This window comes from Periplaneta americana, chromosome 4 (genome assembly GCF_040183065.1).
Source record: "Periplaneta americana isolate PAMFEO1 chromosome 4, P.americana_PAMFEO1_priV1, whole genome shotgun sequence".
Lineage (NCBI taxonomy): Eukaryota > Metazoa > Arthropoda > Insecta > Blattodea > Blattidae > Periplaneta > Periplaneta americana.
This window is the reverse complement of record NC_091120.1, coordinates 172,290,629-172,317,673: the sequence shown is the minus strand read 5'-3', so window position 1 is coordinate 172,317,673 and position 27,045 is coordinate 172,290,629. Positions and strand designations below refer to the sequence as shown.

The 27,045-nt window shown below is 36.1% G+C and overlaps 1 protein-coding gene across 2 annotated transcripts in view; it reads right to left on the bottom strand.

The window, feature by feature from the left end:
• Positions 1-27,045, bottom strand: part of LOC138698435 (E3 ubiquitin-protein ligase TRIM33-like) — a 185,656-nt gene that overhangs the window by 67,124 nt on the left and 91,487 nt on the right. For both annotated transcript variants that reach the window (XM_069824342.1, XM_069824343.1), the window contains exons 2-4: positions 6,724-6,941; positions 2,003-2,128; positions 1,727-1,875 (exon numbers count right to left, since the gene is read on the bottom strand). In XM_069824342.1, coding sequence (XP_069680443.1) covers positions 1,727-1,875; positions 2,003-2,128; positions 6,724-6,941 — 493 coding nt within the window. The remainder of the gene's footprint in view (positions 1-1,726; positions 1,876-2,002; positions 2,129-6,723; positions 6,942-27,045) is intronic.

Below are 27,045 nucleotides of genomic sequence, written 5' to 3'. Positions count from 1 at the left end.
GGTATAGAACGAGTCTACATCATACAAGAGAAGTATCGTCAAAAATAAATTAAATCATTGAGCGAGTCCATCTCATATCAGGGAAGAAGGATTAAGTTGCTCAATAGGTAAAGTATAAATTAATCAAACACAATTCATGTATTAATATAATCTGTACAATTATGACATAGTATCAATAAATAATCTACAACAGAATATTATATTAGTACTATTTAATCTTCATAATCTTCCCATTAAAATTACGTCAGGGACATTGCTTGTCATCCCCACTATATAACATTTACAAAGAGAAAACTTCAAACATTTGGAAGAAGAAATGTAAGACAATAATAATTCCAATTGACAACATTATATATTCATTAAAATTTACTGATGATCAGCTCATTTTAGCTCAAGAGTATGAAAAGACAGAATATATCACCAAGAAATTGATAAAGGAGTATAAAAGTAGTATCTAATGTAAACATACAGAAAAACTATATGGCTATTGGAGATATTAATCAAAATGTAATACCAGGAGAAGGAATGGACATGATTACACATGCTAAAGAATACAAATATCTTGGACTGAAAATTAAAACAAGACAAGGAAATTAAAACAAGAATCAATTCAGGAAAGCCGACTATATCTACCCTAAATGGGGTTTTATGGGATAAACATGACGTTACTAAAAAACAAGTACTATGACTTATGACTCCGAAATAATGAGTTTGAACTCTCAATTTTAAGGCAAAATTAATGACAGCAGAAATTGATTTTTGAGACGTTCTGCAAGGATATCCAGGAAAGATAAAATTAGAAACAAAATTATTAGAGAAAAAAATCGATGTTCAGAGTTCAATTTTATATTTCACGAAACAAAAACAAGTGTAAGGACATATTAGAAGGATGATAGATGAAAGGATACCAAAGAGAATACTACAGGATGTTCCATAAGTCTAGAACAATAGACCAAATCTCTGAAATGCTATTTCTTTTCTTTATAGGTACTTCTGAAGTCAGAGTTACGTCGTTAAGTAAAGAGGAATGACATTCAAGTGATCCTGTTTGTGGTAGCTGCAACCGCAGGGAAGTTTCAAATTTAATCAGCTGCACCCCGAACAAGTGCTGATTACACACAGTTACATGGGAAAACTTGTTGTCTGCTCGTCTGTTAATATTCGCAGTGGTCCATGAAGCAGTTTGTCTTTCACGTATCTCAGAATTCTTAACGAGATTTCCCATGCAATTGTGAGTAATCAGCACATGTTCTGGGTGCAAGCAATTAAATTCCAGGGCCATATTTCCTGCGACTGCAGCTACCAACAAACCTCTTTACCACACATCACCACTCAGGGTTCAGAAGTACCTGAAAAGAATAAACAGTATTTCAGAGACTTGGCTTATGGCTCCAGATTTATGGGACATTCTGTAGAATGGACACCACAGGGAACAAGAAAATAAAGAAAATCACCCATTACTTGAATACATAAAATCAACACAACAAATGGTAGAATGGAATATTAATGAAAATTTATTAATAAACAGATAAAAATGGAAAAAAAGATAAATAAAAAATCCTGAATTTTGCAAGCACCTCCTCCCTCCCTAAATAAAGGTATAGTCACGGAACCAATGAGATTTAAAAATCGTCCGCCACTTTTTACTAACTGTACTAATCTATATTCGAGAGTATGACAGAGCAATGCTTTACATTCACTGAAGATGAGAAAATCCAGACATTACCTGACTTCAGACAAAAGTCCACTTATCATATTCTTCGTTTCCTCTGCAATCTCATGGATAAATTTGTACTTATGATCTCGGTGGTCAGTAAGCTGACAATCTCGACATGTCAGCTTGTCACATGTCTCACAAAACAACGATAAACTTTCCTGAAATAACCCAAAAACAACAACCAACATTTAATACCACAGCAGTAAATGGGAAGTTCTACTGATCTAAAAGAATACATTAAATTCTTGTTTTAATACATGTATTCCTTCATGTAGGAAAGTTTACCTGCCGATGCACAGAACAATAAAGATTTTTGGGTACACTGCTGCTTGCAGAAGCATGATTTTCTTGCTCCGCCTCTTCCTTAGGTTTAATGGTATGTTCTTTTGTAATTTTCAACCTTTGATGTGCCTGTATGAAAAATAATACACATGTATTTTAAGTAAATTTTAAAATAGGAATACAGCAGCTATTAAATAAAAACACAGTCTGTCCCAGAAACGCCTACATTTTTTTTTTTAAATTACACTAGCAGTCAAAAGTTTTCGATCACCTACTACAACTATGGATTTGTGGTTAAAACAGAGATTTCGTTTTGAATATTCTATCATATCATTATGCTAGAGAGAGAAAATATTTATTTTGTTGGTCTATTTAGTTTTTCCGATGTGTTTGTACAGTAGTGGCAAAAAAAAAAAAAAAAAACAGACCAACCCTTGTACAAATTTCAGAGCCTTGTTCAAGTGACAGCACGAGAGACTGGTAACTAAGACTTCCGTGGTTCGAATCCTGCCTGGGAAGGAAACTTTTTTTTTTGTTCCTTATTCAAATTTATTCCCAATACTTTTCGATAGCAGCGATATTTTACTACTTAATTAACTTATTATTCCCAGAACATGAATTTTACCAGCTTATTTTCTAATGGCTTTCGAAATGGGCTACGTCAGCAGTCGAAACTACAACAACTTCAATAGATTACTCGCTATCTTGTGAATGAGGGCGTGGCATGTGCAGTGGCTCATTTCGGGGTCCGTTTTTTTTTTCCCCCAATTAGCCTTTGTCCCCCACATCCTGGGCTAGCTTCTACAAATCATCGGATAATCTTGGAGGAGGATTGGGCCAATTTTTCCGCATATGTTTCCACACTTGTGTTCTCGTAGCTCAGCTGAAGAACGTCGGAATTTAGATGTCAACGTCTTAGGTTCAATTCCTCGTCGCTCCTTTTCATTTTATTGTGGTTCAAGATAGTATAATGTAATAATATAAAAAGAAAAAACTAACATCAGTATTATGCAATGGTATTGTTCCAAACCTAATATTAAGTTTATGCTATTTATATCGCTAAAGAACGATAACAATATAAATAACTTTAATATTTTTACAGTATCACAGAGTATACATGATAAATATCGGTTTGTTTAATTAATATAAGGTATTATATAATATATATTTAATTATTTAAATAAAATAACATATTTTACAAAGAAAAATGGTTATTTGTATTATAATAATTACATAAAATACGGATTATTTATATCGCGAAAGAACGAACACAGAATATAAATAACTTGAGTATTATTTATATCGTTAAAGAACGATAACAGAATATAAAAAACGTGAATGGCATATCGTTAAAGAATTATAACAATACAAATGATGACTTGAATATTATTTATATCTCTAAAGAACGATAACAGAATACAAAAAAATATAACTCGAATATTATTTATATCGCTAAAAGAACGATAACAAAATATAAATAACTTGATATCGATAAAGGACGATAACAGAATATAAATGATAATTTGAATATTATTTATATCGCTAAAGATCGATTAAAAAATAAAATGAAAATTTGAAGAAGGCCGAACCCAGAACCTTCGAATCATTAAGCAAGCACTCTAGCGCTGGTCTACGAAACGCAGATACGGAATACTTACATAGTTCCGGAACTGCTTCTACAAGCACATGCATCGTGTAACATCGCCGTGACTCGAAGTGGACTTAGAAAATATTCGTGGTTCACGAGTGCGGCCACTTTTTTTTTTTTTTTTTTTTTTGACAACTGTACATTGAAATAAAGTATATAGTTGTTTTCATAGCTGATCGAAAACTTTTGACTGGTAGTGTACATTCAATATTAAGCCTTTTATTTTCTTTTTACCATTAAAAGTCGTTATCCAGCATGTTTACCCAACCCTAACGGCATGATTTGGGCTGCCTACTCGAATAATGTAAACTTCTGGGACACTCTGCATAAATTTAGAAAGAAATACACTTCATACGGTAAAACCTATCTTAAACAGACACTAAACTTTCTACTGAAAGACAACCATTAACAAAATTTGCCACTAAATTACGACGAAGAAATTCTGGAACTTAGAAACTAGTTGATTTATTTTATAGGAATAGTGACCCCCAACTACAGTACAGTCTTGTCTGGCACAAGTGTTACCGAGGATAATGAAAAATTCCATGCCAAATTGGGACTCGAACCCGAACCATCTGCGTGACAGGGCGAAGGTCTGACCATTCAGTCACTGCAGGGACAGATCATATTGTTACTAAGCTTCACAGCCTACACCTACCGCAAAGAAAGAATCGACTTCTGGCATTTCTGGTGAAGCACATGGAAGGTACAGGGCCAGAGTGTACCACAGCACAGCAGCTACTCAACCCAAAGATAGATAATAAGTGGGCAAGTATCTTGTGTTCATTACTGATTAGCGCAGAAATATTATATACAACATAACTGAGCTAAGGATCTGTGAGTGGTAATGCCGTTTTCACTTGCCTTGTGGCGCCGGAAAGATGAGTGACGAATTCAGTTTCTATTGGATAGAAAAAATTAAGCAAGTTATAAACTGTACACAGATTTTCACGTCAATCAATATACACAATCCTGTGATTTATGAACTATTATATTTTATGCTCATCGACAATGAAAGCTAAAAAGTGGAAACAACAATGCCTATTACTTCTCCTCCTTATTGGATTCTTCTCGGCCTAGTTGGTGCTGCTCACATCTTGACATTTCTTTTCTCTGAGAACGGAATCGGTAGGTACAAAACTCATGACAATATGACACATTTTATACAGAACAATTCCACGTGTAACTAACATTTACAATACATTTTTGCAGCAAAATGTCTGCTTAAATATATTGAAATTAGAATGTCTCTCTGCTTGATTTTATAGAGGAAAGTGTACAATTAAGATCTGTACATAAAAACAGACGATTTTCAAAGAAAACGTATACTATTTATTTACTTCCAAAGTGTGTGACTGACTGACATAAATGTCAGTCGTGAACATGGGTCTCCACAGATTTTCTGAAATGTGTTTCCTAATACAATTTTTCAAAATATTGTTTGGAGAGGAAGTTTTTATCTTCTGTTTAAGTTAAAAACGATCTCTGAACCAATGAAGTTCTGGCCGAAAAAGTGCTGTGTCATTGACTGACTTCGTTCTCTGACTGACTGACATGTCTGACTTTTATTTTAAATTCCGTATTATGGAACAGCAACTAGTGCAAAATAACATAAAAAACTTAATTAGTAACATACATTTTTTTATAATTTATTTTACGATGCTTTATGATGGAGAAACAATAAAAAGGTCTATGATTAAGCAGCCAAATGAATCTATCCAAGTGAAACAGAAAACTTCGAGAGTACTACGTTATCTAGGCACGTTCCTAACAATCCGCCACTGATCACTCTAGCGATTATGATACAATGACACAGGTCTCAGTTCATATTTCCCATAATGCCCATGGCTGTTATATATGTTCACAATAATACTGCCTGTTGTCCTCCCTCAACTCTTTTCAACTTATCTCTTTCACTTGCCATTTATACCGCCCTTGCTTCTTCAGACGAATTTTCTATCCACATTGTCTTTCTGCAGCGGATTTCCCCATACGTATATTGCTCCACCTAACACAGTTCACGTGTAAATCCAACAAGGTCTCTCTATCAACTGTGTACGCGGTGAGAATGAACAGCATAACCGAGAGCACATGTCAGTCAGTCACAGTGCCGCAGCGAAAAATGAAATCACTTTAAAAAAATTTTGTAATACTTTTTTGTTAGCAATGCAATGATAACGTATAATCTCAAACGAAGAGTATTAATCTGTCAGTTATTGTGCTGCGTGGAAGAGTTTTTATATGTTTATCATGACTGACTGATCATAGCTTACAGTATACACTAAGTTATTTAGAACCTTAGGTTAGCCAAACTGTTTTCATATTTACTTCTAGGAAAGACCAAAGCGCAAAACTGAGAGGTCCTGGGTTCGATTCCTGGTGACGAAACGAATTTTTCTCCAATAATAAGTACTATAGTGGTAATAATAAACACGTAATATAGAAAGTGATAAGTAAATAAATTAAATGAAGGGACATGAGAGGACATAGACGATGAATAAGGAATGAGTAAAGGAGGCGTCAGTCACACAATGTAAAATGCTGTTAAGTAGCGTAAGAACGGGAATGCTGACCCGAATACAGGAATGTGAAGGGCCAGCAGGGCCGAAGAAATTGGGAGACAATAAACCATATCCATATCCAAATAATAACAATAATAATAATAATAATAATAATAATAATAATAAACAAGATCTTCCTGCCAGAAGACGTAAAAGTAAAACCTCTATGTCACACTATGTTTGTAACTTCGAAAACAGATGACGCTGCCGACTATTCATTCATCAGTCTCTACCCACTTCTCCCTCACACATTAATCAATCATTCAACCAGACGATAATCTACATTAATATTCTCTATCCGTTTCACACACATACGGTATATTCATAAGCGAAACTAAATTCATTGTTTGCAGATCTTATAAAGTGTAATAAGGAAGACAGGTTAACGCAGTAAAAACTCAGATTTGGGATGTGACCTAAATACTGTACTGGCCTTGAATATAATACACACATGTTACATATGCCTTTGTAAGTATTAAGAGGATCGAACAAATCTGTATTATTACAACACTCACCTGAACACAGCCATCACAAATGTACTCCGCACACTCGACACACCAACTGGTGGCAACTGCGTTGTCCACTTGGCAACTTGTACACTTTAATTCACTAGTTTTAGGTTCATTTTGTACACTTTCTGTCTCACCACCAGCTTCAAGCAGAAACTGGTTTTCTATTATGTTCGTAGAACGGCAGTGCACCCGGCAAATGCAACAGATGATTACATTGTTTTCTGAAACAGAGAACATCAAATTACATTTAATTATATTTTATAAAGATAAAGTAAACAAGCTCTCTCTACCCAATTCTCGCTCACGCATTAATCAATCATTCAATCAGACGATAATCTACATTAATATTCTCTATCCCTTTCACACACATACGATATATTCGTAAACGAAACAAAATTCATTGTTTGCAGATCTCATAAAGTACAATAAGGAAGATAGTTAACGCAATAAAAACTCAAGATTTGGGATGCGACCTAAATACTATAATGACCTGGATTAATCTTGCACAGGATAGGGACCAATGGCGGGCTTATGTGAGGGCAGGAACCTCCGGGTTCCTTAAAAGCAAGTAAGTAAAGTAAACATACCCGTCCATGGTGCAACTGAAATTACACGCTGTGTCGAGTTATGCAAGAAAAGTTTACTTGCATAATATAAAAACAGTGCAACATAAAAAATTGCATATGACACTCGCATCTCGCGCTAGTTTCGACTTGCAAACTATTTAAAAAAATGGCATCGTGTACACAGCAAACAGAACAAAATTGCGCCACAGTCTAGTTATACAGAGTGATTCACGAGGATTTTATCGTCACTTACGGAGCTTATTTTCGAAGATATTCTGAGCAAAAAAGTCATATAAACATGTGTCCTAATGTCAATATTTTCAGAGTTACACTAAATTGAAGTTGTAAATAAAATAACTTTTTTCTATAGTTTTAAGGTAAAAGAATATTACAAATAGAGAATGAAATATTCAGAAGTATCGTTTCTTTAATTGGCTAATGTTCTGAAGTTAAAAACATTTGTTATTAATTGTTTTTTTACAGATCTTGGTTTTCAAAATTTAACCGAAAATTACATTATTCTTACGCACTTACTACTAGCTAATTAAAGAAATAATATTCCTGAATAATTCATTCTTTATCTGTAATATTCTTTTACCCTTAAAACTAAAGAACAAAGATATTTTACAAACAACTTCAAATTGATGTAACTCTCAAAATATTGAGATTAGGACACATTTTATATGACATTTTTTGCTCAGAATGTCTTCGAAAATAAGCTCCGTAAGTGACGGTAAATCCTCATGAATCACCCTGTATATAGTCACGAAGCTCAATACGTAGGGAATATGCATCCAATAACAGTTGAACTTTAGTTGCTAGCCACTAGGATCGCTACTTTCGCACAGTCTATTGTTCTAGTACTCTCAGTTGCTAACCGCCTGGAGCATTGTATCATGAGAAATGCAAAAAATCACCTCAAGTTTCGTGACTGTATGCACTAGACTGTGATTGCGCCATCTGAAAGATAATTTACGTTGCGCAAACGTCACCTCAATGCGCTTGGATACTATGCATGTTTGGCGAACGGGATGAGTTTTATGAAGATTATTGTAACTGTTTCATTTTCAAGCACACGTGTTAAATATAGTATGATGTTTTCAGTAATTACAAACCATTTAATATACAGTATTTCATACGTTACAGATAGAGAATGGCTAAGAAAGCGCAATGCATACATTACAAAGACGCTGATGTTTTATATACCTACAGTTGAAAAAATATTTGTGGAAAAGTGCTATTAACAAAACTGAACTTTAGATTAATGAGCTACCAGGACATATTAAACAAAAATGACGTCCACAAAATCAGGAAGTTGCACGGAAAACAAAATACAAATAAATGAGTGTTCTTCGATGTTCATAAATAAAAGTGCATTGCATTTAAACAGCCCCTTTCAAAACTTCATAAATAGTTTCACACCTCGGGTATTACACGTCAAATAAATTCGGAATAGGAAACAGATATATCAGTGACTGTCACTTAAAGAACTTTGAGATTCTGGCTGATATCTACGGTTACATCTATTATCAGGCAGTACATCTCACTTGACTATATGTGTCAGAGGAAGAACAATTGTTTGTATACATCTGAAGTCTGATTAGTGTAACATGTAGCTAATCAGCCATGTATGCAATGGAGGGGCAAAGGAACTGGCCACCCTACCCCATTATCTCCTGGCCTAGTTAGCTCATGAGTGATTACTTATCCTCCTGACTCCTGAGACATTTCTTGTTTTATTTTAAAGTTCGATATAATTCTACATTAAAAAAAAAACACAGTGACATGAGGAAATATGTTGAAAAAATTCTGCAGGTTACAGTTAGAGCACAAATGCACGTACAAATTATATTATACTTCGATTATCTGCACATTAGAGTCCTGCTTAACCGGTTACGAAAGATGGAACAGACAGATTGCTACTGAACGCCTGGCGCTATAGACAGTATGCGAAGCACTTCCGTCTCGCGGAGTAGTCCAATGTTCGGTTTAACGAATGTTCAAGTCTCACTCGGGTGGACGGCTCTGGATCATGAACGACAGATAATATTGAGCCATTCGGGAGTCCCAACAATCGCTGCAAGAACGCGATTATCATCGTGTACCTTTCAAATGATATTTCCTCCTTTCTTCTCATTGACTGAAACACGCATCATGAAGCTACAGTCATTAGAATTGAGAGTGCTTTTATTTTTGTTAATAACTTATCTTCCTAAAAACGATTTATTAGAGAAATAATAATACATCGGCTTAGAATAATTAAAAGACAGGCTATATTAACAACTACTCTTTCAGAGGTAGCCTGTGTATTTTGAGTTTAAAGTATGAACGTTACAATAGTGTGTACATATTTGCTCTTGTCTTTTGTAAGTAATTGTAATTTATTTTATTCTTGTATTTGTTTACACGTCAGATTTCATCTATGCATTACGCTTATTTCCTTTGTTGTTATCGGTGTCCATTAGTTTATTTATATATTAGTTATGAAGATAAATGTACCAAACTGCCCAATCAATTATAACCCTATTTCAAGTTAACTTACTTACTTATGGCTTTTAAGGAACTCGCGGGTTCATTGCTGCTCTCACATAAGCCTGTCATCGGTCCCTATCCTGAACAAGATTAATCCAGTCTCTTTCATCATATCCCACTTCCCTCGTATCCATTTTATTATTATCCTCCCATATACGTTTCGGCCTTCTCAAGGGTTTTTTTCCCTCCGGCCTCCCAACTAACACTCTATATGCATTTCTGGATTCGCACATACGTGCTACATGCCCTGCCCATCTCAAACGTCTGGATTTAATGTTCCTAATTATGTCAGATGAAGAATGCAATGCGTGCATCTGCAGTAGATAAGAAATGATGGGGAGAGACAGGCTCCCCACAGGCTCCCCATTAGACAACACACGATGGGGAGAGACAGGCTCCCACAGGCTCCCCATGTGACGTCACAGGTGGGCGTGGCCAAAGTATGGCGTCATGGGCGTGGCTAAAGTATGACGTCACGGAGGGGGCGGGGGTGGGCTTAAATTATGACGTAGGAAAGGGGCGTAACTTAAATTACGTCATAAGAGTTTAAGGTTAAAGTGTGACGTCATGCAGGTATGTAATGGCATGACATGTTCATACATGTTTATCTCCTCAATGTGGGGGGCTTAAATTATGACGTAGGAAAGGGGCGTAACGTCATAAATGACAATCTAAGAGTTCAAGGTTAAAGTGTGACGTCATGCGGGTATGTAATGGCATGACAAGTTCATACATGTTTATCTCCTCAATGTGGGGGGCTTAAATTATGACGTAGGAAAGGGGCATAACTTAAATTACGTCATAAGAGTTCAAGGTTAAAGTGTGACATCATGCGGGTATGTAATGGCATGACAAGTTCATACATGTTTATCTCCTCAATGTGGGGGGCTTAAATTATGACGTAGGAAAGGGGCGTAACTTAAATTACGTCATAAGCGTTCAAGGTTAAAGTGTGACGTCATGCACACGTGCAGGTATGTAATTGAAGTTGTGGTATGACAAGTTCATACATGTTTATCTCATCAATGTTGCTATGTGTGCAAATATAATGCTGAGTCATATCCGGCAATTGTTCTCAGGTGAAAGACACAAGTTCATACATGTTTGAAAACTGCTATGTGTGCAAATATTATGCAAGATCACATCCGGCGAGTGTCCAAGAATTAATCTATCACACTGAAACACATACATTCTTTTTCTTAAGATTCTAATGTAATGGTAATTTAATTGATTGGGGAATGGGTGTTGGAATGTGGGACATAAATGGATAAAAAATTAATCTAGCACACTTGTAAATTAAACAGGATGTGGCTGAAGTGACGTTATAAATTTGTAATTGAAGTTGGAAATGGGGGTGGGGGGGGTAAAAATGTACTTTAAGCCAATTGTTGAGTAATTGATAAAAAATATTAAGATTCTAATGTACTGGTAATTGAATTGATAAATAGTAATGGGAAATGGAAATTGGAATGTGGGAATTATTGATGGCGTAAATGGTTGTACTTTAAGCCAATTTATAAAAAAATTAATCTAGCACACTTGTAAATTAAACACATACATTCTTCTCATATTATTATTATTATTCCAATGTAATACATTTTGAGTGGTTTGTTTAGCGTATTTAATTTAAGCCATACATTATTACCAACATTAAATTCACCAAAATGTGACATTATTATGATTTAGAGCAGTAATTGTAGCAGATAAATCAACGTAGATGTATATGTTGTGTAATGCATAAGTGTGCAAATATCATGCAAGCTTGCTGAATCACTTCCGGCGACGATGCAATTGCTGAGTAATGATAAAAGCATGTTCTTTAAGCACCTGCAACGTGTCATATTACACAAATATTGCATGATGCAAATAATATGCAAGCTGTTAATTCACATCCGGTGAAGACGCAAGTGCTGAATAATGACCACCTTATTATTATTATTATTATTATGGTTCCAATTTAATACATTTTGAAGTAACATTTATTGGATTAATTTTAAGCCATACATTACCTAAGCAGTTCGTAATATAGTAATTGCTTCTTCTTCTTCTTCTTCTTCTTCTTCTTCTTCTCATTATTATTATTATTATTATTATTCGTCATAAAGTAGATTAAAGTGCGACGTTATAAATATGTAATAGAAGTTGGAGTAATTGAAGTTGGAAATGGGGGGGGGGGATTTGATAAAATTCTAATGTAAAGTTTTTTTGACAAAGATCTTTTATAAAATATGTGATAGTGTAATAGTTGTATAAATTCGAGCGTATTATTCATCATCTTGCCCCCCCTCCCACCGCTGTCTAAACTTGTTCAATGTCAATTATCCCAAACTGCAATACTTCTTTCATTACACTTCTAAATAATTCACCTCATCATCCAGCCATATTACCTCCAACCGATATGTTTGTAGCTCTATATGATACAATTACATATAACTCCTCACACATTCACACTTATACTGATATAATTAAGCAATTGTTACTCACCTTTCTTTTTCTGAAACTCCAACTTGTGCATTTTCTTTCCATTACCTATCTCCACCTGTCCTTTGTATAGTAGAACAATGTCTGACTCATCATTCACCTTATTCAACAATGTGTCCGACATACTGCTAAATCGTTGTGGAAGAAAAACTGAAAATTCCTCTAGAATTGCGAGGATTGTTGCCCCGTATCGAGTTCTTTTCTTCTCCATGCTTTTTATTAAATATGGTTTTCCAGGTGTTAACTCTCCAATATTGTAAATCTTGTTCACGTATTCTCCGGTCCCCAAACGTGTAAGCATCGAGCAGAAATCCATATTGATTTACTACTACATATCAATTTCATAGCCTTAATATAGGTGGTTATTATGCTACATAATCAAAAACATGTCTTTTATCATTACTCAGCAATTTCATCGTCGGATATAAAATTAGCAACCTTGCATAATATTTGCACACATAGCAGATAGCTATTATTTACTTGTAATCAATACAATATTTGTGTAACATAAAACGTTGTGAGAACAATCGCCGGATGTCAATTAACAGCTTGCATATTATTTGCATCATGCAATATTTGTGTAATATAACACGTTCCAGGTGTTTCAAAAACATATTTTTATCATTACTCAGCAATTGCATCGTCGCCGGAAGTGATTCAGCAAGCTTGCATAATATTTGCACACTTATGCATATGTAATAACATTACACAACATATACATCTACATTGATTTATCTGCTACAATTACTGTATTACGAAATAATAATGTCACATTCTGATGAATTTAATGTTGGCAATAATGTATGGCTTAAATTAAATACGCTAAACCACACAATTTTACTTCAAAATGCATTACATTGGAATAATAATAAAATGAGAAGAATGTATGCGTTTAATTTACAAGTGTGCTAGATTAATTTTTTTATAAATTGGCTTAAAGTACAACCATTTACGCCATAAATTATTCCCCCATTCCAATTTCAATTAACATTTTATAAATTGGCTTAAAGTACAGCCATTTACGCCATACATAATTCCCCCATTCCAATTTCAATTAACACTTGCGAATTTCCCTCACCCATTACTATTTATCAGTTAAATTACTATTACATTAGAATTTTATCAAATCCCCCCCCCCATTTCCAACTTCAATTACTCCAACTTCTATTACATATTTATAACGTCGCACTTTAATCTTCTTTATGACGAATAATAATAATAATAATAATAATAATAATAATGAGAAGAAGAAGAAGAAGAAGAAGAAGAAGCAATTACTATATTACGAACTGCTTAGGTAATAATGTATGGCTTAAAATTAATCCAATAAATGTTACTTCAAAATGTATTAAATTATTAATCAATCCAATAAATGTTACTTCAAACTGTATTAAATTGGAACCATAATAATAATAATAATAATAATAATAATAATAATAATAATAATAATAATAAGGTGGTCATTATTCAGCACTTGCGTCTTCACCGGATGTGAATTAACAGCTTGCATATTATTTGCATCATGCAATATTTGTGTAATATGACACGTTGCAGGTGCTTAAAGAACATGCTTTTATCATTACTCAGCAATTGCATCGTCGCCGAAGTGATTCAGCAAGCTTGCATAATATTTTCACACTTATGCATTACACAACATATACATCTACGTTGATTTATCTGCTACAATTACTGCTCTAAATCATAATAATGTCACATTCTGATGAATTTAATGTTGGTAATAATGTATGGCTTAAATTAAATACGCTAAACAAACCACTCAAAATGTATTACATTGGAATAATAATAATAATATGAGAAGAATGTATGTGTTTAATTTACAAGTGTGCTAGATTAATTTTTTTATAAATTGGCTTAAAGTACAACCATTTACGCCATCAATAATTCCCACATTCCAATTTCCATTTCCCATTACTATTTATCAATTCAATTACCAGTACATTAGAATCTTAATATTTTTTATCAATTACTCAACAATTGGCTTAAAGTACATTTTTACCCCCCCCACCCCCATTTCCAACTTCAATTACAAATTTATAACGTCACTTCAGCCACATCCTGTTTAATTTACAAGTGTGCTAGATTAATTTTTTATCCATTTATGTCCCACATTCCAACACCCATTCCCCAATCAATTAAATTACCATTACATTAGAATCTTAAGAAAAAGAATGTATGTGTTTAAGTGTGATAGATTAATTCTTGGACACTCGCCGGATGTGATCTTGCATAATATTTGCACACATAGCAGTTTTCAAACATGTATGAACTTGTGTCTTTCACCTGAGAACAATTGCCGGATATGACTCAGCATTATATTTGCACACATAGCAACATTGATGAGATAAACATGTATGAACTTGTCATACAACTTCAATTACATACCTGCACGTGTGCATGACGTCACACTTTAACCTTGAACGCTTATGACGTAATTTAAGTTACGCCCCTTTCCTACGTCATAATTTAAGCCCCCCCACATTGAGGAGATAAACATGTATGAACTTGTCATGCCATTACATACCCGCATGATGTCACACTTTAACCTTGAACTCTTATGACGTAATTTAAGTTATGCCCCTTTCCTACGTCATAATTTAAGCCCCCCACATTGAGGAGATAAACATGTATGAACTTGTCATGCCATTACATACCCGCATGACGTCACACTTTAACCTTGAACTCTTAGATTGTCATTTATGACGTTACGCCCCTTTCCTACGTCATAATTTAAGCCCCCCACATTGAGGAGATAAACATGTATGAACATGTCATGCCATTACATACCTGCATGACGTCACACTTTAACCTTGAACTCTTATGACGTAATTTAAGTTACGCCCCTTTCCTACGTCATAATTTAAGCCCCCCCTCCGTGACGTCATACTTTAGCCACGCCCATGACGCCATACTTTGGCCACGCCCACTATGACGTAATACTTTGGCCACGCCCACCTGTGACGTCACATGGGGAGCCTGTCTCTCCCCATCATGTGTTGTCTAATGGGGAGCCTGTGGGAGCCTGTCTCTCCCCATCATTTCTTATCTACTATCTGCGTTGTGTAACTATCTCCATTCTCCTGTAACTTCATCCCTCTTAGCCCCAAATATGTTCCTAAGAATTTCAAGCTAACCCCTTTTTTAATTAGGAGAAGTAAATTTCCTTCAATTACTCTATTTGTGTAGTTACAAAATGTCATCAGAGTTCCTGTATGGTGAAATGCGCTTGGTATTCTGTCCTCTATATCTGTGGTTCTGTCTAGCCAGGCGCAACCGCTTCAAGGCCGGATATCCGAACGAATGTCCAACCTCGCCGGTTGATCTGCAACCGGTCGAATATAAACCGGTTGTAAGCTCTGTTCTGCAGCACTCTGCTGCACATACATCTTATATCATAATCATGTGTGAAGTATGGTATAGTATACTTTACTCTCAGGATTCAGGAAGTTATTGGTACCGGTATCACTTATGAGGTTCAGACCCGTCTTCGGACAATTAACTAAACAACAATTAGTGGTGAGGTGTAATTTGAAGGCCTGTGATTTTGTTGCTGCGATAGGTTTGTCGCTGGTTCCGACTGTGACTATAGTTCGAAAAACACAGCTCCGAAAAATCGCCATCTCCGACCTACATGTGACAGTTTCAGGCAACTGCAAGTGAATAGAATTATACCAACATCATTATAGATACTAACTTGAAGGCAAGATAAATGGAATATAATTAAATATCGTCTCACTCAAAAGATTAACGTCGGCAACTCTTTGATATTCGAAGCTACGTCCACACATCGCCGAATGCACTCATCGAATCATTCGTAAATATTCTTAGGCGAATATACGAGCCCATATATAGCAATAACACCGGTCAGTAGCCACCGGCGTAGCTCAGATGGTAACGCATTTGCCAACTGATACGGAGTTGCGCTCGGGCGTAGGTTTGATTCCCGCTCGGAGCGATTACCTGGTTGGATTTTTCCCGAGGTTTCCTCCAAACATAAGGCGAATATCAGGTAATCTATGACGAATCCTTGACCTCGTCTCACCAAATATCTCGCCATCACCAATTCCACCAACTCTAAATAATCCATTACAGCGTCATTAATTAACCAAGTAGAAAATAATACATTTCTTATATCTTACCATTTAGGACTTTCAGGTATTTTTTTTTCAGTTTATTGGGGTCAAAATTATGTTTTCTCTTAATTTTAATAACTATTTTGTCATTTTAAAATTAATAATTTGCTTTTATTTATTTATTTTTTGCATTATAATTTCCAGCGAAAGATATGGAAACGGGAATGCATGAAGAACTATTCTCCAAAACTGATTGAACATATAGGTTATTTCCCTTTCCTTAAACTCTCTCATGATGGAGCCGATGTTGTTCTTTTTTTAAACTATGATACGGCACAAAAGTCTAACAAATTCTTGTGCCACGTTGAACAGCGTGTATGTGTTAAATGTTAATTACTTGCTGTCGTACGAAGTTCGCGACCCTACTCTTCCGGTTTCTGTAATGCTGCTTGTACACGATCAAATGTTCTTCACAAGACTTTTCAACACTTGCCCAAACTTGACAAGTTTTATTATCATGTCACGAATAATACTTTAAAAGTCGTCTTTAAAGTAAACAATAAGAACGTGTTCTAATTGATCAAGTTTAAGTTCTACCTCTCAGTTTTTCCTTTGGTGGCCTACCTTCAAGTACTGTGCCACAATGTCCAACGCACTATGTACAGAGGTGCACTCATTACGAGTGACTAAGTGGCCGGGATCCGACGGGATGAGTGCAGTCTTGATTCACTAATTACTTACGCATACCATATTATTATGATGTACCGAAGTATATATATTTCCGTGCAGGAATTCTGCGTTATATGATGAAGGATGGATAGAACAGAAAAATTAAACTGAGGGGATTCGATCTGGCTTCGGCACTGGAATTCGATGTGGCTTACTGGATAAAACGTCAGCACGTAGAGCTGAAAACCTGGGTTCGAATCCCGGTGCCGGAGAGAATTTTTCTGTTCTATCCATCCTTCAATTAAAATTAAGTTAGGCTAGGCGAATACTAATCGTAAACATTTTGTTTTAAAACAATATGCAATCGTAATATTCTTTGTTTTAGGGTACCGTGGAGCTAAGTAATACAGATATTGTTTACTTCATTTACAGTGATTTGCCCAAGGGCAGGTCTTTTACTACAAACCCAGTATTCTCCAATCTTTCCTACTTTCTGCCTTCCTCTTAGTCTTCGCATATGATTCATTTACCTTAATGCCATCTATTATTTGATATCTTCTTCTGTCCTAAACTCTTCTACCGTTCACCATTCATTCTAGTGCACCTTCAGTAGGCAGTTTCTTCTCAACCAATGACCGAGCCAATTCCTTTTTCTCTTTCTGATCACTTTCAGCGTTATTCTTCCTTCCTTCCTTCCTTCCTTCCTTCCAACACAGCTTCGTTTCTTATTCTGTCTGTCCATTTCACACGCTCAATTCTTCTCCACATCCACATTTCAAGTGCTTCTATTCGCTTCTCTTCACTTCGTCGTAATGTCTATGTTTCTTTCCCTATACGATGCTACACTCCACACAAAGCACTTCACTAGTCTCTTCCTTAGTTTCTTTTTCCAGAGGTCCGCATAGCGTATTTATTCTCCAAATATAGGTTATAATGAGCTTAAAGACAGATTTTAAACTCTTGTCAAATTTTAGCAATACGAAAGTCTTTGACACATCTGTTTCTATATTTATCAACTAGCCGTACCCGTGCGCTCCGCTGCACCTGTTAAAAATAAATATAAAATAATTACATAATTAAAATAGGATGTTTGGTCCAGGGAACATTCGTGTTTGGTAGAAGGATAAATCGTTTAATATGTTACTTAATTTAAATTGTACTTAAATAATTAAAATGCGGTCACTTTGGTCCAGAGAGCAATCATTTGGTGGAATGACAATTACTTTAACATGTTTCTTAATTGTTATTACATGCAGCCATAGTTTAATGAAGATTGACATATCATTTAGTTTTAATGTGTATATTTTATATTACTTGCTATATGTTTCAGAAGTTTCTGTAATGACATTGTAGAATTATGTCCATCTAGAGAAACTACAGCTTCCAATGGTGAACTAATAATTAAACAATTAATTAGCTTCCGATATTACTTCATACAAACACAGAAACATTCTCTGTAGGCTATGTTTAATAGCTTTCGATGTTGTTGTCCAAGGCCCCTTATAGACGAAGTCATTTGTTTTTATTTCAGTACAGCGCCTTAGATGGCGTTGTTATTGTAATTTTAAAACTCATTTATCTCATTAAATATCAGTCCTATCAAAATGTTGTATAGAATAAAACTTATCGGAAATTATTTTTAAAGAAACTTTTGTTATGTAACATTTTTTCATGAAAATTTATTAATAATAAAGGAGATATTTCGATTTATTTAATTCAAGCCTCCTTATAATCTCCCTTTTAAATAAAGTATTTTGAATGTCATATAGCCTAAAATCTAAGTTACAACGAACTTAATTTATATTCAAATTTTCATATAAATCGGTTCAGCCATTATCGCGTGAAAAGGTAACAAACATCCAGACAGACAGACAGACAGACATACAAACAAAAATTTCAAAAAAGCAATTTTCGGTTTCAGGATGGTTAATTAAACGTGTTAACACCAATTATTTTTGGAAAATCGAAAATTACCAGAAACATTTTGGCTACAGATTTATTATTAGTATAGATGTCTGACAAGTTTTCTTCTAAAGTACTGAACTTTGAAAAAAATTTGAACGTGTATGTGTGGACACATAAAGTGACTATTACTTGAACTATTATCGATTTATTAGTACTAAAACAATGTGCAACATGATCTCAGTCCATAATACTGTATATCTAAGACGCTCTAACGGAATGTGTACTATAAAGTTTGTTAAGTTTATAGCCACAGAAAAACAAGATTCTGCCGTTTAAGTTTAAACTAAAAATCTTGAAATTAATACGCGCCATTTAGCCGCCATTAATTCCACGCCATGTGGCTCAACGCGCCATTTAATCTCACTTTCCGTGAGACCTCGGGCGGCTGACACGGTAGCGAAAGAGTTAAAATAGTACTTTAAGATTCACATCGAGGTCAGAGTCGGAGTCAGTAGTACTCTCTTATCGACTCGATCCGCCAAAATTGCTTCCGACAGGCCTACTTCCCACATGCCCTTGACATTTATCTCGGCTTTGTTTTTATTAGTGTTAATACTGACAGAACATTTTATTCGTTTCTTACATCCCACTTCTCCTTTTGTTCTGCCGTGTATATCTTTTTTTTTTTTTTTAAGTAGGTTATTTTACGACGCTTTATCAACAGCTTTGGTTATTTAGCGTCTAAATGAGATGAAGGTGATAATGCCGGTGAAATGAGTCCGGGGTCCAACACCGAAAGTTACCCAGCATTTGCTCATATTGGGTTGAGGGAAAACCCCGGAAAAAACCTCAACCAGGTAACTTGTCCCGACCGGGAATCGAACCCGGGCCACCTGGTTTCGCGGCTAGACGTGCTAACCGTTATTCCACAGGCGTGGACGCCCGTGTATATCCCCTAATTTACTCATAATCCCAGATCAGACACGTAAATTCTTCATTTTTCATTACTGATTGTATCAAAAATTCGGCACCGCACAAGTAAGATGATGGAATTAAGTATACTTCAACCACATTATTAAATAAAGCTCAGATATAATACTAATTGGTAAATTGAAGACGTGTTTGAGGTATGCAATATAGCACTCCCATATCCAAAAATATATGCAGGATCTTAAAAAAAATACACAACAATTCTAAACGATTGAATTTATACAACTACAGAACATGCAAGGTGATTCGGATGGAATAATAAATGTTTTGGGTGGTGGTAGTATGAACTATGATATGGTTACCAGACGTCCTCGTTTCCCCGGGACAGTTACCGAATTTTGTTTCTTGTCACTGAACAAAATGTCTCCAGATATCCGCGGATTTTAAGTGTTAATTACGAAGATGGATCGGAAAGTAACGCACAATAAATAAAAAACAGTTGGGAGTATAGTCATCTGCGGACAGTTGAACATCTGCATCGGTCGCAAAGCGATGGCCGGCCAGAAATTTTTTCACGGGACCAAACAGATTAAAGTCCGACAATGCAAGGTCTGGACTGCATGGTGGAAACCGGAAGAGTAGGGTCGCTAGCTTCATATGACATCAAGTAATTAACATTTAATACATACACGCTGTTCATCGTGACACAAGAATTTGTTAGACTTTTGTGCCAGAACAACATCGGCTCCATCATGAAAGAGGGTAAGGAAAGGGAAATAACCCATGTGTTCGATCCGTTTTGGAGAAGAGTTCTTGATGCATTCCCGTGTCCATGTCTTTCGTTGAAAATTATATTGCAAACAAATTTAAAGCAAATTATGAATTTTAAAATTACAAAGTAGTTATTAAAATTGAGAGGAAACAATGTTGACCGCAATAAACTGAAAAAAAGTACCTGAAAGTCCTAAATGGTAAGACATAAGAAATGTATTCTTTTCTACTTGGTTATTTAATGACGCTGTATCAAGTGCTGGGTTATTTAGCGTCGATGAAATTGGTGATGGCGAGACGGCGAATTTTAAGTGTTAATTACGAGGATGGATCGGAAAGCAACGCACAATAATTAAAAAACAGTTGGGAGTATAGCCATCTGCGCACAGTTGAACTTCTGCATCGGTCACAAAACGATGGCCGGCCAGGAACTTTTTCATGAGACCAAACAGATGAAAGTTCGACGGTGCAAGGTCTGGACTGTATGGTGGATGCTGGACCACCTCCCAACCAAATGTGTTGATTTTCTCACGAACAGAAGCCGCAACATGGGGGCGAGCATTGTTATGAAGTTTGACATCGTCAGCATTAATATTACGGCGTTTGTCACGAAGGGCACGACGCAACTTTACCAACGTTTGAATGTAGGCTGCAGCATTCACAGTATCCCGTGTTTAGCAAAGTCCACCAACAGAACACCATGCATATTCACAAGCACTTTCTTATGAGATTGCGTCACTTTGAATTTTTACTTTACTGGGGAAGAAGCATGTTTCCACTCCATAGAGGCCTGCTTTGTTTCGAGCGTGTAGTGGTACGTCCAGGACTCATCACCAGTGACAATTTCTTCCAGAAAGTCAAGCCCTTCTGCAGCGTAACGCCTTAAGTGGTTCAAGCATGTCATCATTCGTTGGCACTTGTGGTCATCTATCAGGTTCTTAGTAACCCAGCGGGCACTAACTTTATGAAATTTCAATGTGTCATGCACGATATCGTACACCGCACCGTGTGACATGTTGAATTGCTGAGATAAGGTTCACAGTTGGATCCGCCGGTCGTTCAAAATTGCCGCCTCAATGCCTGTGATATTTCGCTGGGTTGCAGCTGTTACCGGCCGCCCGGAACGTGGCGAATCACACGGCTGTCTGAGAAAAATGTGCACCACCTGGAGATGTTGCTACGGTCCAGACAGTCTTCCCCGTACACACCACACATATCCTTGTGAATTTCACTCGGGTTTATGTCCTTTAGCCCGCAAAAATCGCACACTTTCCTGCTCTTTACAAGTTGACGAGAGTAACATGCGCGCCATCTTTGTTGCGTAGTTCACGCTTCTCTCGCTAGAGCTGCACATGCAAAACAAATTGTGTCTGTAGTGAAAACTTCAAACTATATCTCGGTGAAATGTCAACATCCCAACCGCAATACCAACGCAGAAAAAAATTATTGTGCGTTACTTTCCGATCCACCCTCGTATTATAATTTTATGAATATGCTGTTGAATATCACTGTGCCTTTGGTATTCATTCACAAGATAAGATATCTGTGGAATGTATATTGCTGAGACGTTCTCCAGAAAGATAAAAATTTGAAGAAACACTCCATTATTTTTCTTCCAATGTAGATGGTCTTTGCTCAAAATGGAGTGAATTTTTTTTTTTCATTTTTTTTTCAGAGAAAATGAATTTCTATGTATAATTCCAGAAGTTAATCGAAATATCTTCGCATCTTCCTGGAAGTAATGTTCAGTGAAGAATTTTTTTCTTTTACGAAAATGTCGTAGAGATAAAAACAAATCCAGAATGACGTTAGAAAATGGGATCCAGAGAAGATCTGATTTGAAAATACCAAGAGTTCAAGTAGTAATTAAATAGAATGAATATTTGTAATGTGTAAATAGAATGAGTATTTTAATTCTTTAAGGTGCGTAAAAACAATAAGCGAATGGCAATCTAACAGAAACGCTAAAGGTAGTTTTTTCATATATCGATATCTGTCACCGGAAATTGTGAAAAAATCTGATAACCTTAGACGATGAATAAAAAAAAGTTCATATAAACATACTCCAATTTTCAGTAAGTGTGGACACAGTTGTTTGAATGTTACGCATACCATGCGTTACAAGTGGCAAGAAGGAAAGACAAATGAAGACATTTATTGCTTATTTACATGGTACCAATACATTTCAACAGTTCAATTCAATTTTCCCCGATGTTGGCAGCAGTAAGTGTTCCTCTTCTGAGGTCGTCTTGTTATTTTATGAAGACAGCACTATTCATAATGCCAGCTGCCAATTTGTCCCTTGTTGCTTCCCCCCCCCCATAAATCATCTTGTGTCACAATGATTGCAAGCCAAAATGTGACAAAGTGATGGCGGAGTTATATTCAATCACCGGTTATCCCGACATACCCATATATGAAAATGTGCATTATGATTTTTTGGTAGATACCGACTTATTTAAATTGGGGAGGCGGCGAATTCGTACACATTCTACCCGATATGTGATCAACTGACTTTATAATATAAGTATTCATCATTTATCATAATTTATTAAAAAAAATCAACCAACTTTAGCAAATTTAACTAAAAATATTGCATTAAGAATCAGTTAGATAAACTTAATAATAAAAACTGTAACAACGGCGGGGTATCGAACGCGGATATAGTCCATTTTATATCATGGAGTGCAGTTCGGTGGTTCCTTTGAACACCCATTTACAGTTAATATTTTAGGACAAAAATTCGCTCTGGCGCCGGAGATCGAACCCGGGTCCCTGGTTCTACGTACCAAGCGCTCTAACCACCGAGCTACGCCGAATTCAATCCACAGCACCGGATCGAACTTTCCTCCTTCGATGTTTTCCCCGACGCTGGAGCGAATTTTTCTCCTAAAATATTAAGTGTCAATAATACAGATAAATTCTATAGGACAAATTAATATATCTATAATATACCCACTTACAGATTTACGACTTCCTACACAAACACTTCTGACCAGTTCATCCTGTCCCCTCGTCCCAACTTTGCACAGCTGCCACAATCCTGGCGACCCTCGAAATGAGAGGATTCGTGGCCGTCTGGACGCCACGTGTTTTGAAGAAGAGAAAGTAATATCAAGAGTTGACTGCTCAATGAATACTACAGAATACACTCTCAATGATACTTTCGTGCTAACTGACGGGATTATTGGAATTCGAAAAAGATGTGGCAACTCTGCCTCCACGTGGATATGAAGGGAGCCTGTCAATTCTTCTAAACGAGGGTTGTGATTGGTTACTAACAGGCGAAGACAAGATTTTCGTCACAGTAAGAAAGACATTTATTTATGACAACCAATTGGTAGGGGGCAGTAGAAGGTCTGTCGGCAAAGTCCTTTCTATGAAACTGCACTCCATGACATAAAATGGATTACACCAACTTTCTTGCGTGGACGTCTAGCATAATAACCATTACACTACCAAATGCACGATGGGGAGGTTGCCATCAAGATTGCCTTGTATAATAAAATTATTAAATGGTTCAATATTTTGTTTGTTTTTCACTAATTATAATTAATAAATACTAATTGGTTCAATATTTTGTTTTTACTGCATTTTGTTTATTTTTATTATAATTAATTACTAAATGGTTCTACATTCTGGTTTTAAAATACTTTTTTTTTTACCATTCGTAAATGTTTGCGTCTGATAAAATGATTCCCGAACATGAGCAATGCTCTTTAGGGATCCACTGTATTTTAATGCGTATATTTCTATTTAAATAAATTAGCTATTATTACATTATTACCGGTACCATACTATTATTATTGTGTGCATGGAAACTGCACGGAAAAGTTTCCTCTTTTAAACCAAGCACTGGCCAGAAAAGAACTTGGACAAAATTCATTGCCCAAGAGGCCGGTCAGTTATACTTCAGCCAAGTGTATACAGGGTGATCCATAAGTACCTGTACAAAGTTTGTGGGTGTACTGTAGAGGTATAATTGAGACTAAAATGTTCTATACAACTTTTCCCGAAAATCCTTACATTCAGAGATATGATACATAACGTCCTATCTTGCTAGGCATAAAAACATGGGTCAGTGAAGCTTCGGATGTGTCACGTTCGGCTACTTAGCGACTGCGGTAGATGTTTGTTATTCGTACACCCCACTATAGTTGATTCCGACTTGCTAGGACTTTGTTTACTGTACGTAGGTGTGTTTAATTGTAAGGCGCTGTTGCAGTTCTTACAGTACCACGTATCATAAGTAACCATTAATTTTGGCTTTAGTTCAGTAGGCTTCAGTTGTGTACAGTACGATAGATAGTGCAACATAAGTCGCTTGGCCAGCCAGATCACCGGACTTCTACTTTTGGGGTCGTCTGAAGACGCTCGTTTATGCCAATCAAATTCTGAACGTAGCAGAACTACAGCAGTGAAATCAAAATGGCTATGAAACTGTTCGGAATGAGTTGAATGGGGTCTGTAAAATTTCAAGATCAGTTCATACCTACATACAGTAAACAAAGTCCTATCAGGTTGGAATAAACTGTAGTAGTGTGTACGAATAACAAATATCTACCGCAGTCGCTATGTAAGAGAATATCCAAAGGCTTTACTGGTCCATATTTTTGATACCTATGAAGGTAGGACATTTTGAATCATAACTCTGAAAGTAAGGATTTGCGAGAAAAGTTTTATTTTTACCTCTACGTTACACCCACAAAGTTTGTACAGGTATTTATGAATCACCCTGTATACAGTAGACTCTTGTCAATCCGGCCATTTTTGCACTGAGGGGCGCCGAATTACTAAGAGTCCTTAAAAAATGTCATTAAATTTAATGTTATAAGCTGCACCAACCACTCCATTGCAATTTTAAATCGAAACTAGAACGTTCCACACGTGGCCGGCGCGTGCATACTTATTGGGTTGGTGCATAAGTTTGTAGCGTTTTGCTTCGCGTGTTTCTAAGGACTGGGTGGGGTGTTTTGAATAGAAGCATTTTAAATGTGGAGAAGAATGGAACGTGTGAAGAGGACAGACATAATAAGAAATGAAGCTGTGTTGGAAAAAGTGGGTGAAGAAAGAATGATGCTGAAAGTGATAAGGAAGAGAAAAAGAAATTGGTTGGATCACTGGCTGAGAAGAAACTGCCTACTGAAGGATGCACTGGAAGGAATGGTGAACGAGAGAAGAGTTCGGTGCAGACGATATCAGATGATGGACGACATTAACATACAGTGGCTCCCATTAATATTCGGTTTGACTGACATGTAAGATTAAAATAAATACACTAATTATTTTCAAAAAATTTAATGAAAATAAAAATTTGCACTATAATAAAAGCAAAAGTACACTCTCTGTTAAATTACATAGATTTACAACTAAATGAAAAAATCTCCTCTGTTATATAAATAAATATTATAAACATTATTACATTATTTCTAATAGAAAATATTGCCTCATTAATATTCGGTTTGTTCAAAACAATATTTTGTTGAACATCCCTTTTGCCTCAAAACAGCCCTCAAACGCCTTGGCATGCTCCTGGATAACTTCGTAGTAAATTGGGGACTAATTTTCCTCCATTCTTCCTTTAATCTCCGTTTCAGTTCTGTCTTGGAAGTGATAGGAGTTAGTCTGATCTTGCGATTAAGTTCCTCCCACAAATTCTCAATCGGATTTAAATCCGGTGATTGTGCTGGGGTTCGGACAGTTGTATAGAAGCCATAAACGCACTTTTTCAGCTGTGCGTTCAAGATCATTGTCCTGATAGTACTTGAAACTATTTTTAATTCTTAGACTCTCTGCACTTCGTTTTAAATTATTTCTCATAATGTCCAAATACACATGCTGATCCATCCTTTTTCCTATAGAAACAAGTTCACCAACCCCACCTGCAGCCATACAACCCCATACCATGACGTTGCTCCCATCAAGTTTCACTGTTGGCAATAGGTTCTTTTTTTCGAGTTCTTCAATTTTCTTACGCCACACGTACTGTTGTCCATCCGATCCGAAGTCGTTAAATTTTTTAATCAGCGAATATCACATCGTCCCACCAGTTCTCCTCGTTATGGACATGTTCCCTTGCGAACTGAAGCCGCCTCCTTTTATTCATTTCATTTATGTAAGGTTTCCTCCTACATATTCTCCCTTTAAACCCGTCTTTCCTCAAAACTCTTCGAATTGTTTCGGCACCTACCTACTTGCCAAACTCCTCACGAACACATGCTGCAAGTTTCGTTGCACTTAGTCGAGGATTTTCTTTTATTTTCTTCAGGATGGAGCGTTCTTCACGTTCAGTTAATTTTTTCGGCTGCCCTTTTTGTGGTATGGACTCGAGTCTGTCTTCGTTTTTGTATCTTCTTACTATATCCCCAACTGTACTCTTA